The 21052-nt window shown below is 33.5% G+C and overlaps 1 protein-coding gene across 4 annotated transcripts in view; it reads right to left on the bottom strand.

The window, feature by feature from the left end:
- RhoGAP19D (Rho GTPase activating protein at 19D) overlaps positions 1 to 21052 on the bottom strand; it is a 302970-nt gene that overhangs the window by 141175 nt on the left and 140743 nt on the right. For all 4 annotated transcript variants that reach the window (XM_075300612.1, XM_075300615.1, XM_075300614.1 and 1 more), the window contains 2 exons: positions 10557 to 10787; positions 9619 to 10076 (listed from right to left, as the gene is read on the bottom strand). In XM_075300612.1, coding sequence (XP_075156727.1) covers positions 9619 to 10076; positions 10557 to 10787 — 689 coding nt within the window. The remainder of the gene's footprint in view (positions 1 to 9618; positions 10077 to 10556; positions 10788 to 21052) is intronic.

Raw genomic sequence — 21052 nt, 5'->3', positions numbered from 1 at the left:
TGATGGAGTTCGTTTGGGCCCAAGTGTGAAGAATCACACAAAAATGCATTTGTCACACAGTGATTGTTGTGTCATTTGATTACGATCGTGATACTTTGTTGTTTAAATAATCATGGAAACGAGGTTGGTCTATTAATTTTGGGGAAAGTTTTAAAGGACAACTTTTGGTATGATGAAATTTAAGATATACAGAGAAAAAAATTCACCAAAATATTTTTGCAATTAAAAAGTCGATTCAAACTGAAAATGCAATTAATTTGGGGAGCGCAAATTATTAATGGGGGATTGACATCATATGGGGTAGTTCGGTATATACGCTTCAGGCAATCAGTGTTGCCAACTATTTATAAGAGAATATAGGTAGATAAAACAAAATTTATAACAATTTATGGCACACAATACAGAAACCAGTGTTGCCAGTATTGGATTATTTTTCTACATTGGATGAATTTTTTGTGGATGGGGACGAAATTTTTGAGTTGACGATTTGATGTGGAATTTCCAGAACTTTGAGGATTTTGGTCGGGATTTTCGAAATTTATTTAGTAGTATAAAAACTCAGATTCAAACTAAGGAAATATTTTTTTTATTCTTTGAAAAGGGGTCTTGGGCCCAAGTGCTAATATGGTATACATTGTACTCTGCTTGACTAAGACATTTTTCTACTATTGTGAAATCAATTCGGGAATACTCAGATGGATATATTGGTCCCTCAACACTGATTTGGAAAAATATCCCATAGAAATCGAAATGATGAATATGGTTGATGTTGGCCCCTTTTTAAAAAATGCCTTCATGGTGATCAATTACCCAATTTTATTTATTGAGTATATAGAAGTAAATTTTGGTTTTTACATGCTGACCGAACTCCTATTTTTATACCCACCACCATAGAATGGTGACGGGGGTATAATAAGTTTGTCATTCCGTTTGTAACACTTCGAAATATCGATTTCCGACTATATAAAGTATATATATTCTTGATTAGGGAGAAATTCTAAGACGATATAACGATGTCCGTCTGTCTGTATGTTGTAATCACGCTACAGCCTTCAATAATGGAATTATCGTCCTGAAATTTGGCACAGATTCGTCTTTTGTTTGCAGGCAGGTTAAGTTGGAAGGTGGGCTATATCGGTCCAAGTTTTGATATAGTCCCCATATAAACCGACCTCCCGATTTGGGGTGTTGAACTTATAAAAGCTGTAGTTTTTATCCAATTTGCCTGAAATTGGAAATCTAGAGGTATTTTAGGACTATCAAAAAGTGTGCCGAAAATGGTGCCTATCGGTCCATGTTTTGGTATATGGGCCGATTCCCGATTTTGCTTCTTGGGCGTCTAGAAAGTGTATTTTCTATCCGATTTGCCTGAAATTGGAAATCTAGAGGTATTCTATGACCATAAAGAGGTATACAGAAAATTGGGTGTATCGGTCCATGTTTTAATATAGCCCCCATATAGACCGATCTCCCGATTTTACTTCTTGGGCTTCTAGAATCCGTAGTTTTAATCCAATTTACCTGAAATTTGAAACATAGAGGTACTCTAGGACCCTAAAGACATGTGCCGAAAATGGTGAGTACCGGTCCATGTTTTGATATAGCCACCATATAGACCGATCTCCCGAGTTTACTTCTTGGTCTTCTAGGATCCGAATTTTTACCCAATTTGCCTCAAACCGGAAATCTAGAATTATGCTAGGACCTTACAGAGGTGTGCCGAAAATTGTGAGTATACACGCACAGAAAAAACATGTTTGGACATGGTTGCCGCATCCATTTAATGCTTATTTAGAGTATTTAATTGTCGCGATAACCATGTATTTTGTCTTTGTAAAAATAATTTTCGAGCGGAGAAAAATATATGTTGGCAATAAGCATTTAAATGGTTCTCAAATGCCGCAAACATGTTCTATTATTTAAATGATAGAATTTGAGACCATTATATGGTCAGGAAAATCATGTACCTGACCATTCAATTTTTTTTACTTTTTTGCAAAGAAAAAAGTATTTTTATAGTTTACGTATAGATATGTCTACAAGCATTACATGGCCATAAAGACCATGTACATTGTTTTCGTGACCATTTAATTTTTTAATTTTTTTGCAGCGACAAGAATTTTATAAAAACATTGAGCAGGTACACACGATCTTCATTTTGCGCGTCAGTCGTGTGTTGATTGTTTCTTGGAATGGACGGAGAATACGGAATTATTGTGTTTTGTGTTAATTTATTTATTCAGAAATGGCACGTGGTTTTATGTGAATACAAAAAAGGAAAGTGTAATTGAAACAAATGTACCTGGTTTTTGTTCTGCATTTTGACATATGGTATAATTTATTTTTATTTGCAGTTATATGATGTCTGTGTTTGTACATTTGATGGGCACGAAGTAAATATGGAATGATTTCTTATTGTTGAAATTGAACCAAACTAGAGTGTGTAAAAATATGTGAAGTTTGCTTGCACAACATTATAAATACAAATAAACAATGAATTAGTTTATAAATAAATAAAAACAAATAAATAAAATTGATTTTGTGTTTCGTTTTCTCAAGTGGCGTCCTTTTTTCGACGACGAAAAAAGTTTTTTCATAAAAATCAAAACATTTTAGGTTGTGACCATGTTCTTTTAACTAGAAGAAAAACATTTTTGACGAATAACATAACATTTTAGATCGTGACCATTGTCTTTTAATGGAAACAAAATTCTTTTTATCAATATAATAACATTTTAGATGAGGACAATTGTATTTTTCTTAGAACCATGTTCACTGAGCCAACATGGTTGCAGGTTAAAATGTTACATGGTCGCCGCAAAAATAGCTGCTATCATATTATTTTGCTCTTCGAATATGATTGTGGCAATCATGTTTCTTCTCTGCGTGTAGGTCCATGTTTTGATATTGCCCCCATATAGACCGATCTCCGGATTTACTTCTTGGGCTTCTAGAATCCGTAGTTTTTACCCAATTTGCCTGAAATTGGAAATGTAGAGGTATTCTAGGAAAATAAAGAGATGTACCGAAAATGGGATTATCGGACCATGTTTCGATATTGCCCTCATATAGGCGGATCTCTCGATTTACTTCTTGGGCTTCTAGAATCCGTAGTTTGTATCCTTCGATGTTCTGGTATAGCCCCCATTACACCGAACTCCCGAATTAACTCCTAGGGTTTCTAGAAATTGTAGTTTTTATCCGATTTTCCACAAATTGAAAATATTTTTAGACCCATAACAAAGTGTATATGATTTAGATTAATCGGTTCATTTGGTAAGGCCTCCATATACACCGATTTCACTTATTGAGGGTCTCAGCAAAAAAATGTGGATGTTCTTCCAAAGGCACAACTTTAAAAGCACTTCCAGAAGATGCACTCCCAATGATGTTTTTTATTTTAACTACCCAGGAAGTTATTTTAATTAATTTTTGTATATCTTGTTTTTCATACTTTTAATGGGTAATTTCAACTTTTTTTGTTTCAAATAGGTTAAAAATAGAGTAAGAGTTCATAAAATGGTACAAATCATTTAAATTTTGTCGAAAAAACGCTAAATCCAATCTGAAAAAATTGTGCATTTTTGAAAATATTTGAGGTCAAACGTTTCCGACAAGCGCTAGAATCGATTAAAAATTATACAAAATTATAAAAATTATTTATTTGACAAAATATCACAGAATTTTTTAATTTACATCCAAAACATTGAATTCGGATCACACCTAAAGAAGTGATGCAAATTCAGTGCAACGGCTGTTGAAATGGAGGACAAGCCCACGATAAATTCATCGCTTCTGCGTCAATTTTGCACCACTTCCGGAACCAAAAAGAACATTTTCATTACTTTTTTGGCGACGCTTTTTTTGCTGGGCTATATAAGGCGCACTGATCTGCTTGGGAAAGTACACACAAAAAAAAATTTTTTTGATTCAATCACCAAATTAATTGATCCAATTAATTTTTTAATTGAAATGTCTTCAATCACGAAAATGATAGTATCAATCACAGTTTTAATTGGGCATAGAAAAAATTCTTGATTAAAAAATTAATTGATTTTTTCAGCAAATTTCAATTAATTTTTTAATTGATTCAATTAAAAATTTAATTGATGTTGATTGCAAAACTCTATTAATTTATTAATTAAAAAAGGTAACTATTTTTAATTACTTTCTGAATTGGCTTAGAGTTTTTATTTGGATTAACAAATGATTGTTTGAAATACATATTTAATTAGTCTTCCGAATTAGATTAAAAAGTTAATTGTATCAATTAATTTTTTAATTACAAATTTTAAAATTTTCAATCATTGACTTAATTAACTTAATGTTTCTATCATGATTAAAAAGTTAATTGTATCAATTAATTTATTAATTGAAAAAATTTTCAACTTCAATTAACTTTTTAATTGGAAATATTTTGGTGATATTTTTTTCTGTGTATCTGTCATCAAACCCCAGATATGTTCGCATGTTGCCAAGTACACGCTCACAAAAAATCGCTTCTGTAACATATACTCCCAAACATATTTTGCTTCAAGCATATACATTTTTGGGTATTGCCCACACATTTATGTGTTTGATCTCTTCCAATATATAATATGTTTGAAAGCATATTGGTCTAAACAATATATGTTTGGGTAGTCTCAGTTCCAAACATTTTGTATTTTTGCATCCAAATTCAATAATGTTGTCTTCCAAAAAACAATATGTTATTATGTGAACATATAATATGTTTGGAAGCATTTTGCACCCAAAATTCTCCCAAACAATATTGTGCTCAAAATTTTATTTATTTATATATTTACAATCATAATGAATTATGAAAATAAACAGGTAATATAGGTGCTAACATCATAGGTTTTCGACCTGAATGCTCAAAATTTTGTTTCTGCCCAATTGTATATTCCCCCACATCTTTCTCACTTCCACGAGATTTTTTAGTTCTTAGCACCTTTTTCTGCAATACAAACATTGTAGAAGAAATTATTCAATTGTATGATTTTTTTTTATTTTAATTTTACCTTTTGCCGGACGGGGATTCGAACAGCGGACCACACAGTTTGTAAGGATCAAAGAAGTAGCTGATCAATTGCCCAAGGAAAAATAAAATGTTAATTTTGTAATAACAAGCAACAACCACCAACTTAATTCAATATCGCTCCCTGTTAAATAGCGCTCCAAGCTACTAAACACATATATGTTTATAGGCTATTTCTAAATTAATATATGTTTGCATCCAAGCATATTATATTTACAAACATTTTATGTCCCAAACATAATATGTTCTAACATATTAACATATATGTCCCAAACATGTTATGCTAGTTTATGAACATTATATGCTTGCACTCAAAAATATTGTGTTTAAAAATTTGTGTTCCAAACATATAATGTTTATAGCCAAACATATGAAAAACAGTCTTTTTCATCCGTGTAGATGGAACAAAGTAGTGGCTAGCAATGGACAATACTTCAATTGATCAATCAATTACAATTTTTTTCGTAAAAAATTCTCAAATATTTGAAATAAATCTTGCATTCTTGAATTGCTCTCGCAATACGAATATGAATAACTCCTCTCTCTGTACGCTGGAGTTACGAAAAGGTAATGCAATCACTTTATATTGTTGAAAATCATTACCAATTCTGTTTTGTTTTTTATCTTTACTCATCGTTATTGTCCTCCAAATGAAATGAACAAAGAAACAACAACAACAACGACGCAAACAATACTAATAACAACATTATGGAAATGTTAGTCTGTTATAGTCTCGTGATATGCATATATCATTGATAGTCATTGATAAGATATGGAAGTCAACCATCGCACCAATGATAAGATTTCTATATTCGACCCCATTGACTTGGTCTGATTGAAGCAGAAAACGAAAAAAAAAATTCAATGCTAGAAAGACACAAAACTAAATTGAACTAAAAATTACATTAACAAGTAACAAGATATTTGCTCATGAAGAAGAAGTCACTAAGTAATGGAGTGCTGACGTCAAATGTTTTTCATTTTTTTTTTTTTCGTGGGATACATAAGACATGACTGTGTTGGGAAAATATAGAAAAGACCTAATAGAATTTGACATGATATATGTAGGAATTAGTAAATATAGGAAAGCTATTTTAAGTTGTTTTTTAAAAGTTCATTGGGACATATAATTAATATTATTTAGTGAACATATAGGCGTATGAATAATCGAAATATAAAAAAATAACTTATACGTAAATAAGAAAATAAAAATGTTGTCAATATTGTATTTCTATAGAAAATTTTGTCAAAATTTTATTTCTATAGAAAATTTTGTCAAAATTTTATTTCTATAGAAAATTTTGTCAAAATTTTATTTCTATAGAAATTTTTGTCAAAATTTTATTTCTATAGAAAATTTTGTCAAAATTTTATTTCTATAGAAAATTTTCTCAAAATTTTACTTCTATAGAAAATTTTGTCAAAATTTTATTTCTATAGAAAATTTTGTCAAAATTTTATTTCTATAGAAAATTTTGTCAAAATTTTATTTCTATAGAAAATTTTGTCAAAATTTTAATTCTATAGAAAATTTTGTCAAAATTTTACTTCTATAGAAAATTTTCTCAACATTTTATTTCTATAGAAAATTTTGTCAAAATTGTATTTCTATAGAAAATTTTGTCAACATTTTATTTCTATAGAATATTTTCTCAACATTTTATTTCTATAGAAATTTTTCTCAAAATTTTATTTCTATAGAAAATTTTGTCAAATTTTTATTTCTATAGAAATTTTTGTCTTTTTTTTTTGCCTTGCCATCGGTCGCAACCCAAATAATTTAATTGTGGATGCACTTGAAATCCTACCAACTGTGGCAACCGTGGTTAAATTGCAAATCTGTTTCCTTCCAATGTGTTCGTTGTCAATGCCTTCATAATATCAGACAATCATGGTGGATATCAGACAATTTTTGTCAACACACCGAACGTGGACAATTTTTATTTAATTTGACTGAAATTTAGTCAGTACCTAAATTATGTAAACAAGAAAATTCATATTGGACAAAGTTATTATTATTCTTATAAATTGCTGCTGTGACTTCTAGTGAAAATTTGAAGACGAACTGAATATTTAAAATTGATCCAAATATGTGATTATAGTACAAGTGTACGAATATCACAATCACGTATACTTTATTTCTATATTAATATTATTCATACGCCCATATGTACAGTAAATAATATTACTTATATGACCTAATGAACTTTAAAAAGGAAAGATTCCCTATACTTGGTAATTCCGACTTAGTTCTTAGTTGTGATCACACAAACTATCTCTCTATATAAGATTTATTCTATGGATATAAATAGGTATAAATAAACTTAATAGTTATATTAGACTTCGACAGAACTGGAGTTTTTGACCGAGGCCGAAGACGATGTTCGGCAAAATTTGCCCGAAAATTAACAGGTTGACTGATAAGTCCCTGGTCTGACACATAGATGGCGTTGCTAGTATTAAATGCATATTGTATATATAGTACCAACCTTCAAATGATTCGTGTCAAAATTTGACGTCTGTAAGTCAATTAGTTTGTGAGATAGAGCGTCTTTTGTGAAGCAACTTTTGTTATTGTGAAAAAAGTGGAAAAAAGGAATTTAGTGTTTTGATAAAATACTGTTTTCTGAAGGGAAAAAATACGGAGGAAGCAAAAACTTGGCTTGATAATGAGTTTCCGGACTCTGCCCCAGGGAAATCAACAATAATTGATTGGTATGCAAAATTCAAGCGTGGTGAAATGAGCACGGAGAACATTGAACGCAGTGGACGCCTCTTTCGGCGTCACAAAATGATTTTGAATGAACGTAAAATGAAGTTGATCGAGATAGCAGAGGCCTTAAAGATATCAAAGGAACGTGTTGGTCATATCATTCATCAATATTTGGATATGCTGAAGCTCTGTGCAAAATGGGTGCCGCGCGAGCTCACATTTGACCAAAAACAACAACGTGTTGATGATTTTGAGCGGTGTTTGCAGCTGTTAACTCGTAATACGCCCGAGTTTTTCCGTCGATATGTGACAATGGATGAAACATGGCTCCATCACTACACTCCTGAGTCCAATCGACAGTCGGCTGAGTCGACAGCGACCGGTGAACCGTCTCCGAAGCGTGGAAAGCATCGAAAGTCCGCTGGCAAAGTGATGGCCTCTCTTTTTTGGGATGCGCTTGGAATAATTTTTATCGATTATCTTGAGAAGGGAAAACCCGTCAACAGTGACTATTATATGGCGTTATTGGACCGGTTGAAGGTCGAAATCGCCCCATATGAAGAAGAAAAAAGTGTTGTCCCACCAAGACAACGCACCGTGCGACAAGTCATTGAGAACGATGGCAAAAAATCATGAATTGGGCTTCGAATTGCTTCCCCACCCACCGTATTCTCCAGATCTGGCTCCCAGCGACTTTTTCTCGTTCTCAGACCCCAAAAGGATGCTCGCAGGGAAAAAATTTGGCTGCAATGAAGAGGTGATCGCCGAAACTGAGACCCATTTTGAGGCAAAACCGAAGGAGTACTACCAAAATGGTATCAAAAAATTGGAAGGTCGTTATAATCGTTGTATCGCTCTTGAAGGGAACTATGTTGAATAATAAAAACGAATTTTGACAAAAAAAGATGTGTTTTTCTTTGGTAGACCGGGGACTTATCAGCCAACTTGTTACAGATGGCAGCAATAGAAGCAACTCTCATATAGGGCAGATAGACTATTAACATTAGTTTTCAGATGCTCAAAAATGGAAACTAAGTATTAATTGCCTCTTTTAGTTTTTAAATACCCAGTGGTACGTATAAGTAATATTTATTATTGGACTGCAAGGCGTATGAATAACATACGGGTATACAAATAAATAACTAATACGCAATAGTGGTATAATGGCAAACAATGGACCAATAGCGGTAGATTATCTCCTCTCAGTAATGCTGGTGACAGTTCCGAGTGTATCAATGCTTTCCTAAGTGGCTACACCGTTGCAACTCGGCTATAAGAATAAGGCCCCTTGTGAGTGAGTTTAACATAGAATCGGACTGCAATCACCGATAAAAGAGAAGTTCAAAAGTTTTTCATCGGTGGATTATCCCACCTCAGTAATGCTGCTGACATTTCTGAGTGTTTCAAAGCTTCTCTAAGTGGTTTCACTGCAATGTGGAATGTCGTTCGGACTCAGCTATAAAAAGGACGTCCCTTGTCATTGAGCTTAACATGGAATCGGGCAGCATTCAGTAATAAGAGAGAAGTTCACCAATGTGGTATCACAATCGACTGAATAGTCTAAGTGAGCCTGATACATTGGGCTGCCACATAACCCAACATAGCCATTGCACAGTGGCTTTACGGTGTCCGTTACTGAAGCATATCATGATCCTAATTATTCAGATTTATCTTGTGTAATTGCATTTCTCTTATATATTTTGAGACCCAGTTGCTTCTTCAAGTCTTTAACTGCTCCAGAAGTTTTCTCCACTCACCTAGAACTCTGAACTTAATATTCAACTAATCGAAATGTAGGTCCACCACTAAAGGTAACTTAGAGGTTCAACCCAGATACAAATCTAATCTTATGTCTCTATCCACTTACCGCAAATAACTGCCACTATCACTATGGTGAAGTATATTTCCCGTATGATGTTGATACTGGTGCTGGTGTTGATTGTGATGATACGATGTCGATGATGTTGATGACATCGTTTGCGATGCACTCAATTCCATATAATCCGATGATGTAAGAGGTCTTAAACTGTTGTTACTACTAATACTACCGGAACGACTTGATGCCTGCTGTTGGCTGGCAGGAAATGAGATCAATTGATGTTGCTGGTGCAGAGGGAAAGGTCTTCCAGCCATAGCCACTGACATTGGTAGTAGAGCACCGCCACCAACGATACCTGCACCCGTTGAAGACGAGGAGTTGGTGGATGAGGAAGACGCTGTTGCGGTCATAGTATTACCATTGCCCGTTACAAGGGATGCAGGTTTAGCAGGACCACATGAACCCGTAACATTTGATTGTGGAGTATGAGCAATACTGGTATAATGCTGTATGGGACGACGTGTAGCAGCAGACGGTGGATTTTCATTCCAGACCAAAATTGCAAGTGAGCAACAACCATGAAAAATAAAAAGAGGTGGAGAAATACATTAATTTCGTTTTTAAAAAACTTTCAATCATTTTGCACATTTACGGTTACACCACCATCGTCATCGCCAGCATCATCATCACTAGACACTGGTACGGTACAGCGCGGTAGTGAATGATGTCGTCGCCCAAAATAAGTTTTCCAAAAAAAGAATCAATAATATTAACCGACGTAATATACGTAAGAGCGTGTATCAGTGGTGGAGTCTACGCGCGCGCGCACTGCTCTAGCTACTCCAGCCTCAAACCGTATGGAGTGCAAAATAAAAAGTGTTAAGAGTTTTGTTGTCGAACGGTCTCTATATCCCCGTTGGCTTGGCTGGCTGCCTAAAAGGCTGATTGCCTTTTCGCAGCTCCAAAGCAAAAAACAGTTTACTTACCATTTGCAAAACATCGCACTCCTTGGGCACCACCAACAATTTCAGTTCCGAAGGCGTTTGCTTGATCATCGACACAATGGTACTGTAGGCGATGCCAGCAATTGGTGTGTTATTCACCATTAGAACGCGATCGCCTGTCTGCAGGTTGGCATAGTAAGCGGGTCCATTCGGATGTACTTCTTTTATGAAAATCGTTTCCATAGCTTTCACTTGGTATGGTTCGGATGCTTCCTACACATCGTCAACACGAACAGAGAGCGATGAATGAACCACCACACCAAAGCGTTATACCACCATCATCAGCATCGTCATCGTCATTGCCGTCGTCATGACCATGCCACAGAACGAGCCAATGAAAATAAACAATAACAGCAGCAACAGCAGCCAACACCATCATGGTACAAAAAAAAGTGTTTTTGGAGTTGCAAAAAAGCGCCACATGAAAATAAAAGAAATTAACAGAAAAAAATGATTTAAAGTGGGTTCTCGATAAAGTTGAATTTATTAAGAAAAAATAAATTTTTATTTTGATACTCGTATTACCGAATAACATCAGGTTCACATCAGCAAATATTTGACGAAAATGCAGCGTCTAATTTAGATCCAGGAGCATTTTCGAAATGTCTGAATACAGTATTAGGAAAATATCGCCTTTGTGGGTCTTAATTTTTATTAGCCTTTTTGGTATTTTTCACATGCCCGCCTTGCATACACAAGGTCGTGGGTTCGATTCCTGCTTCGACCGAACACCAAAAAGTTTGTCAGCGGTGGATTATCCCACCTCAGGAATGCTGGTGACATTTCTGAGGGTTTCAAAGCTGCTCTAAGTGGTTTCACTGCAATGTGGAACGCCGTTCGGACTCGGCTATAAAAAGGAGGTCCCTTGTCATTGAGCTTAACATGGAATTGGGCAGCACTCAGTGATAAGAGAGAAGTTCACCAATGTGATATCACAATGGAGTGAATAGTCTAAGTGAGCCTGATACATCGGGCTGCCACCTGACATTGGCCAAAAAAACCCTCTCATTTCCGCAATTGAACTCTGGACCCGAAGATCTGAATGATTGAACAATAGACACGAATATCTCATTGATTGAACTGCATATCCGAAGATCTCAATGATAGAATTACGGCCCCGTAGATCTGGATAATTGAACTGCAGACATAAAGGTCTCTGTGAATAAACTTCGTGCTCGTAAATTTAAATGATGGAAATGCAGACCCGAAAATCTCATCGGTTGAACTGTAGGTAGGATTTCAGTGATTGAAACACTAATTGCTGTGCAAACCCGAAGATCTCAGTCATTGAACTACGTCCTCGAGGACCTGATAATTGAAATATGGACCCGAACATCTCAGTGATTGAACTTCTGACCCTATGGTATCTCAGAGTTTGAACTGTAGGCACAAAGATTTTCGTAAGTGAACTACGACTCTGATAATCTTAATGATTGGACTGTTAATGCAAAGATAATGCAGTGGACCACGGTCCGAAGATTTCATTGATTGAACTGCAGACACGAAGACTTCAGTGATTGAACTGCAGACATGAAGATCTCTGTGATTGAACTACGGGCTTGAAGATGGGAATAGTTAGAATGCAAACCCGAAGATCTCAATGTTGGATCTGAATGATTGAACTGCAGACACGAAGATCTTAGTGATTGAACTACCGACTCGAAGATGGGAACAGTTAGAATACAAACCCAAAGATCTCAATGATTGAAATGCAGAAAAGAAGATTCCAGTGATTGAACTACAGGCACGAAGATATGAGTATTTAAGCTACGAACCCAAAGATACCAATGATTGAACTGTAAATGCGATGGCCTGAATGATTTAACTATGGACCCAGATCTCAATGATTGAACATCGGACCAGAAGATTTCAGTGATTGTGATGCATGCACGAAAATTTCAGTGATTTATCTACGAAGCCGAAGAGTTCAATAATTGAACTGCAGATGCAAATATCGAAGAGATTGAAGTACGAACCCAAATCTCAATGATCCAATTGCGGACCGGAAGATACCAGTCATTGAACTGCAGACGTGAAGATCTCAGTAATTGAATTATGGACCCAGTGATTGAACTACCGACTCGAAAATGGGAATAGTTAGAATGCAAACCTGAAGATCTCAATGATTGAACTGCAGAAAAGAAGATTCCAGTGATTGAACTGCAGGCACGAAGATTTGAGTGTTTAAGCTACGAACCCAAATGCGATGATCTGAATGATTTAACTATGGACCCAGATCTCAATGATTGAACTTCGGACCCGAAGATTTCAGTGATTGTGATGTATGCACAAAAATTTCAGTAATTGATCTACGAAGCCAAAGAGTTCAATGATTGAACAGCAGATGCAAATATCGAAGAGATTGAAGTACAGACCCAATTTCAGATCTCAATGATCCAATTGCGGACAGAAAGATCCCAGTCATTGAACTGCAGACGTGAAGATCTCAGTAATTGAATTATGGACCCAGTGATTGAACTACCGACTCGAAGATGGGAATAGTTAGAACGCAAACCCGAAGATCTCAATGATTGAACTGCAGAAAAGAAGATCCCAGTGATTGAACTGCAGGCACGAAGATTTGAGTGTTTAAGCAACGAACCCAAATGCGATAATCTGAATGATTTAACTATGGACCCAGATCTCAATGATTGAACTTCGGACCCGATGATTTCAGTGATTGTGATGTATGCACGAAAATTTCAGTAATTGATCTACGAACCCGAAGAGTTCAATGATTGAACTGCAGATAGAAATATCGTTAAGATTGAAGTACGGACCCAATCTCAGATCTCCATGATCCAATTGCGGAAGTTGAAAATTTTTTCAATTAATAAATTAATTGATACAATTAACTTTTTAATCATGATAGAAACATTAAGTTAATTAAGTCAATGATTGAAATTTTTAAAATGTTTAATTAAAAAATTAATTGATACAATTAACTTTTTAATCAAATTCGTAAGACTAATTCAGTTAAAAAAGTGCTGATTTTTTTATTACTTTTTTAATTAAAAATGTATTTCAAACAATCATTTGTTAATCCAAATAAAAACTCTAAGCCAATCTAACTAAGTAATTAAAAATAGTTACCTTTTTAAAAATAGTTACTTTAATAAATTAATTGCGTTTTGCAATCAACATCAATTAAATTTTTAATTGAATCAATTAAAAAATTAATTGAATTTTGCTGAAAAAATCAATTAATTTTTTAATCAAGAATTTTTTCTATGCCCAATTAAAACTGTGATTGATACTATCATTTTCGTGATTGAAGACATTTCAATTAAAAAATTAATTGGATCAATTAATTTGGTGATTGAATCAGAGAAAAATTTTTTTGTGTGTACACACAAAAAAAAAACAGAGAAAAATTTTTTTGTGTGTACACACAAAAAAAAATTTTCTGATTCAATCACCAAATTAATTGATCCAATTAATTTTTTAATTGAAATGTCTTCAATCACGAAAATGATAGTATCAATCACAGTTTTAATTGGGCATAGAAAACATTCTTGATTAAAGAATTAATTGATTTTTTCAGCAAATTTCAATTAATTTTTTAATTGATTCAATTAAAAATTTAATTGATGTTGATTGCAAAACTCAATTAATTTATTAATTAAAAAAGGTAACTATTTTTAATTACTTTCTGAATTGACTTAGAGTTTTTATTTGGATTAACAAATCATTGTTTGAAATACATTTTTAATTAAAAATTAAAAAAAAAATCAGCACTTTTTTTAACTGAATAAGTCTTCCGAATTTGATTAAAAAGTTAATTGTATCAATTAATTTTTTAATTAAAAATTTTAACATTTTCAATCACTGGCTTAATTAACTTAATGTTTCTATCATGATTAAAAAGTTAATTGTATCAATTAATTTATTAATTGAAAACATTTTCAACTTCAATTAACTTTTTAATTGGAAATATTTTGGTGATATTTTTTTCTGTGTAGGAATGAAGATTTCACTGATTGAACTACGAACCCTAATGATTGAATAGCAGATGCCAAGATCGAAGTAATTGAGTTACGGACCCAGATCTCAATGATTGAGTTGCGGGCCAGAAGACCTCAGTGATTGAACTGCAGTACCAAAGTTCCCTGTGGTTGAATTACAGGCACAAATATCTGAGTGTTTCAACTACGCACATAAAGATTTCAGTAATTGAATTACAAACCCAAAGATCTCAATGATTGAACAGTAGATGGGTAGATCCCCAGTGATTAAACTATGGACCCAAAGGTCTGAGTGAATGAAGTGCAAACCCTAAGATCTCAGTGGATGACATCCATAGATCTCAGTGATTGAACTGCAAGTCATAACATAAGATATTGAACTGAGGATGCGAAGGTCTTACCGTTTAAATGCAACAAAGATCAAAGCGATTGAACTCCATACTAAGATCCCAGACGTTGAAAAGCACAGAGAACCCTTTGTTTGCGATAACTTTGTCGAAAAGTCGTTTTTGAAGCATAAAATTCGATTTTCACTATTGTGACCCAGATCCTCAGAGCTTGAATTGTAAACCGAAACTATGGCCTCAAAGATGGAAAAGCAGACCAATACTCCATAGAATATTTCAGTGATTGTATTGCTATCCGAAACATCAGTGGTTGAAATTCAAGTCAGAACATTATTTCTACACTGTATTTTGTTACCAAAGATTAAAAAAAGAACTTTTGAAATGCAAGACGAAACCTCAGTGATTGAACTGTGTGACGAAAACTGATTGGTTGAACTGCAAACGGGAACATTATTTATACTCTGCATTAACTATGTACAGAGGAGTAAAGAAACCAGCAAGAACTGCAGTATTAAGCGTCAACGAAATTCTCAGTGATTAAACTTTTGGGCGAACCGCAGGGATTCAATTTTGAGCGGAGGCTGCAGGTTTGGACTTAAGTTGTTGCACTGCACGTCGCAACATTATATAAGTCCGTATCATGCACCGAAGAGTAAAAAAAACTGTTTCCGAAGGAACTTCAGTCCGAAATCTCAGTGTGTGACTTGTTTTGGAGAGAAAAACTTCTGCGTTTATACAACAGACCGGTACAGTATTCCCCGCTTATTTACCGCTACCGTTAACTAACTTTCTTGATTAGATTTCTTTTAATGCGAGTTGAAAGATTTGTAATAAATTTGTGTTGTTTTGCATAACTCGTTGCATGAGTAATAGTCCACATCGACCATGTATAAATATCTGATCTGGATAATTACCCAAAATTTTGTAGATTTTTGCGAGTCAATTAAGCTGCGATTACTCCCAGCAAAAAAATGGAGCACTATTTCAGCAGGATTGTAAGGGAGAGAGGTAGTACTAACTGCTTACAAAACAACCGAATCAGCGCTGATTTCTGAGGGCGATGTCCCGATTTAGAGCAGCTTCTACATAGCGCTGATATAATTGCTCATTTTAATAGAAATATTACTCAGAAGTGATATATAATCTTGACAATAGCATTGTTGGCGTGAAGGAAAACAGCACTACCGTTCATGCATCTATACGGCATGAATTGATTGTAATAACGTAAACGAATGATCTTAAACTAGTTTGATTACTCGTATATGTTACGTTATTGCCACCGATTCATGGAGTGTAGATGCACTGCCTACTTTATTGTATTGCTGGGCTGTATATCAGTGGTGAGCGGATGACATTGTAGCATCATTATACGACATTAATTGTAAGTTAATCAGGAATTAATAACCACATCAGGGACCTTCATATTTGTTTTTCACCTAACCCATCAAAAAACTAAGTATCTCAGCAGGCGGTTTTTCAAAAATCGGAAAAGCACAAAGTCGGGTTTGCCAAAATGTTAAAGTTATTTCCAATATATCAATTTTTTTAAAGGTGTTTTTAGTTCTCATTACTCTTCACATAACCATTATTACTTTTAACCTTTTATTCCCATTGACAATAGCACTGTTATATTAACAGAAAGCTGCTGAGTACTTAACAGAGTATAAGATTCGCTAGACTCAGCATAAAATTTCCAGTGTCACATTTCTCGATTGAGAAAGCAGAGAATAATTAGAATATAATTTTTAACTGTATAGAGCTACACTATTATTAACATTGTTATATCAATGATAATGTCAAAGACCATCATCGAAACTGCAATACCAAGTGGCCACTGTCGTCATAAAATAAAAACCATTTAAATTATTTTGTAGTGGTTTGAAGTTGTTAATGATTTTTTTGTTTTGGTTTTTTTTTGCGCCCGTTGAGGATGTTAAAAAGTAGAAGTAACAAAAACCACCAAAATCAACAACAACAGCAACTCCAAAACATTGAATATGTTAAGTGTGCAGAAAAACAACTCGAATTGGTTGATGTTGAAAACGAAATGAAATTAGTGCAAATACTGTGGTGCAGCGAACGAGTAAAAACAAAAACAAAAGTAATTTTAATAATAATTTCCAACACTGGCAAATTCATTTATTTGTTTATCTCTTAAATTTGATAGTTGGAGGGATAAGCGCAAAAAAACAAAACGTAAGGAGGGGCAGAGAAATTACAAAAGGGTAATGTAATTTAATAGTCACCACAGCCCACTCTAGCTAGCCAGTCAGTCTGCTACCAAGGTAAATATTGGCAAAACAAATTTTTATGGTTAACATGATCAGGCGACTGAAAATTGGTGGCATCGACATGGGACAGTGGCTTATAGTATGTAATTTGAAGTAATTCTCAAATTGGATATTGTCTAAAATGCGAGGATGAATTTGTTCTTCGCAAATATTGGCGAATAATCCCTTAAATTTAGATTAGTTTAGACTACACAGAAAAAATATTTTTTTTCTTTTATCATAAAATTAATTGATCCAATTAATATGTAATTGAAATTTTTTCAATAACAGTAATTAAAGCCTCAAACACTAACTTCAATTAAAATAATTATTGATTTAATTACGCAGAAAAAATGTCACCAAAATATCGCCAATTAAAAAGTTTATTGAAGTTTAAAACGTAATCAATTAAAAAATTAAACGATGCAATAAACTTTTTTAATCAAATCAAAAAATAATGTCCATTAAGAAAATGATTGGAAATTTTTAAATTTTTAATTAAAATATTAACTATAAAAATTAACCTTTTGATTCAATAAACAAGTATATACAGCAGTAAGTTCAGCCGGGTCGAATCTTAAATACCCACCACGATGATTCAAATATAATAGTTTCCTTTGAAAACTCTTCGTCGTAGTGGGTTACTTGATAATACATAGAATTTCAGGGTGTTTGATGACAAATATTCTCCCAAGCAAATCAGTTCATCTAGTATGCTTCCCGAAGATAAATTTAAAGATTCTACCTATGAAGACTAGATCATATTCTGGATTTATAAGAACCAATTTTGTTTGAGTTGTAGAGAAATCATAGTGCCAAATTATGAAATCTGTAGTTTTTTACCGCCATTATATCATGAGCAGTGTGCCTATTATACACTGAAAGAAGAGTTTTCTTTTCTGAAGAATGAAATTTTAGACAAGCAAAATTTCCTTTTGAAACAAATTTAAGAGAGAATCGTTGAATCGCTTATCAAACATTCGCATTAATTTGCTCTTAACGAAAATACTTTATACGAAAGGGGAATTTCGTTTGTCTAAAATTTCATTCCGGAGGAAAATATTTTTTCTTTGGGTGTAGGCTCAGAGGAGAAATGGGTCTATATCGATGCCTTACCAAATGGACCGGTAAAAATAAATGCGATACAGATTTTTGAGGGTCTACAATACCAGTATATTTACATTTTCGAGGAAATCAGATAAGAACTACGGATTCTAGAGGCCCAAGGAGTTAAACCGAAAGATCGGTCTATGTGGGGGCTATACCAAAACATGGGTCGACCTTTTTGTGGTCAGCCGGATTCTAGAAATCCTAGAAATAAATTCGGGAGGTAGGTCTATATGGGGGCTATACCAAAACATGGACCAATAATCACCATTTAGGACACACCTCTTAATGGTCCTCAAATACCTCTAGAATTTCAATTTCAGACAAATTGGGTAAAAGCTACGAATTCTAGAAGCCCAAGAAGTATAGTCGGGAGATCAGTCTATATGGGGGCTATACCCAAACATGGCCATACCTCTAGAGTTCCAATTTCAGACAAATTGGATAAAAACTATGGATTTTAGAAGCCCAAGGAGTAAAATCGGGCGATCTATACGGCGACTATACCGATACGCCCCAAATTTGACACACCTTTTTGTGGTTCTAAAATACCTCTAGATTTTCAATTTCAGGCAAATTGGATGGTAAATACAGTTTCTAGAAGCCCAAGAGGTAAAAACGGTAGGTCGGTCTATATGGGGGCTATATCAAAACATGGACCGATAGGCCCCATTTTCTGCACACCTTTTTATGGTGCTAAAATACCTCCAGATTCCAGAAAACTACAGTTTTTATAAGTCCAAGACCCCAAATCGGGAGGTCGGTTTATATGGGGACTATATCAAAACTTGGACCGATATAGCGCATCTTCGAACTTGACCTGCAAAACACGAATCTGTGCCAAATTTCAGGACGATAGCGTCATTATTGAAGGCTATAGCGTGATGACCACAGATATACAGACGGACATGGTTATATCGTCTTAGAATTTCTCCCTGATCTAGAATATATATACTTTACATAGTCGGAAATCGATATTTCGATGTGTTACAAACGGAATGACAAACTTATTATACCCCTATCACCATTCTATGGTGGTGGGTATAAAAATAATATATTTCCAAATAAAAACGTAATTTAAAATTTGAATCGAAAATTATTAATATTATTCATAGCATAATTAAGTTGTGATTCAAATGCAAAGAAATATCAAACAATAATCGGCTGAAATCAATTAAATGTTTAATTGAACTAATTAAAAAATTAATTAAAAGTGCCGGAAGAAATCAATTAATTTTTTAATAAAGTATATTTTTTATTAATTCTGTGATTGATACTATCATTTTCGTAATTAAAGACGCTTAAAAAATAATAATAATAATAATTGGACCATTTAATTTCGTAATTGAATAAGAAAAAAGTTGATTCTTTGTGAGAAATTAATTTTTACGATTAATGATTGCGATTGATTTTTGTTTTAATTATCAAATTAGTTGAATGATTTTCTTTTTTTTTACTTTTTTACTTCGAATAAAATTTTAAATAGAAAAATTTTAGCATACAGTACGCAAAACTCACATTCTTTAATTTTCGAAATTATGATGGGCCCAGGACAAAAAAGTCTCCACAAAAATTTTTCAATTAAAATTTTAAAATTTCAATATTTAATTGACGTTTTTTAAGTAAAACAAAAATAAATCACAGAAATTAAACGTATCAATTAATTTTTTAATTGGACCAATAAATCTTTTAATTGCCGTTGGTGATTGTTTCTATTATTTCAGTGATTGAATAAATATCAATTAGAAAGTAATTTGATCAATTATATATAAATTAATTAAAATAAAAATTATTAAAATAAAATAAAATAATTAATTAAGTTTTAATTAATCAATTTTATGAAATAAATTTGTTATTTAAGTCAAAAACTATTTTTGGTAGTCATTATGGAGACTGGCCTCTCCAATAATCTCAAGAATTTATTAATAAAAACTTCATATCTGCCAGGTAATCGAATGTTTTGGTAAGATAACACTACCAAAGCGAAATAAACAAATAGGTCCGCAAGAACTTTTTAATTTTCTTTTCAAAATTTCTAATTAGGTTTCGTTTCGAGCTATTATCTGAAGAAGAAGAATGGATATCATTCACTCCGTGGATCGTTGTCAAATTTTTAAAATGTCCCAAAGATTTATTGATTCTAAATACAATATATACAACGAATTGGGGTTATATGGAACAGAAAATTAAAAAAAAAAAGTGAGACAAACTGGAGGGCTGGTACCAGTCCTGTGATAGGTCCTATCGTGGCAATTAGCACAAATTTCCTGTGGGGGATTTGCTAATAACGTATTCAGATTTTCTTAAACTTTGTAGAATTTTGCCACAAATGCGCTCATCTTGAACTTCGTATGGCGATAAAGACATTTTTGCAATATTGAACTCCAATGAGCAATTAATTACGTCAAATAAATATTCTTGAATTTGTCGAAATATATTTACTTATTCCACAAAAATAATTAAAATTGTCTTTACCTAGAATTTTTTTTTATTAAAAACAACAAATCTCAAACACCGGCCACTTCCATATACTTTTTTGTGCATTGACATCACTGTTTAGATACAATGCCATCTCCCGATCATTCATACAGCTAACTTTGAACTTTTCGTTATGCTGTTGGTCTGTGATATTTTTTGGTATGTGGTGCACATGACGTGCCAAAAATTCAAAAATAAAACAAAACCAACAACAACAACCAACTGTAAATATATTTAACAGTTATTTTGTTTACGATTTAAACGCTTGTTATTAGTAAAGACCTACATAAGAGCAAGAGAGTATCCAAAGA

Source organism: Haematobia irritans, chromosome 3 (genome assembly GCF_050003625.1).
Source record: "Haematobia irritans isolate KBUSLIRL chromosome 3, ASM5000362v1, whole genome shotgun sequence".
Lineage (NCBI taxonomy): Eukaryota > Metazoa > Arthropoda > Insecta > Diptera > Muscidae > Haematobia > Haematobia irritans.
This window is presented reverse-complemented; position numbering and strand designations above follow the sequence as displayed.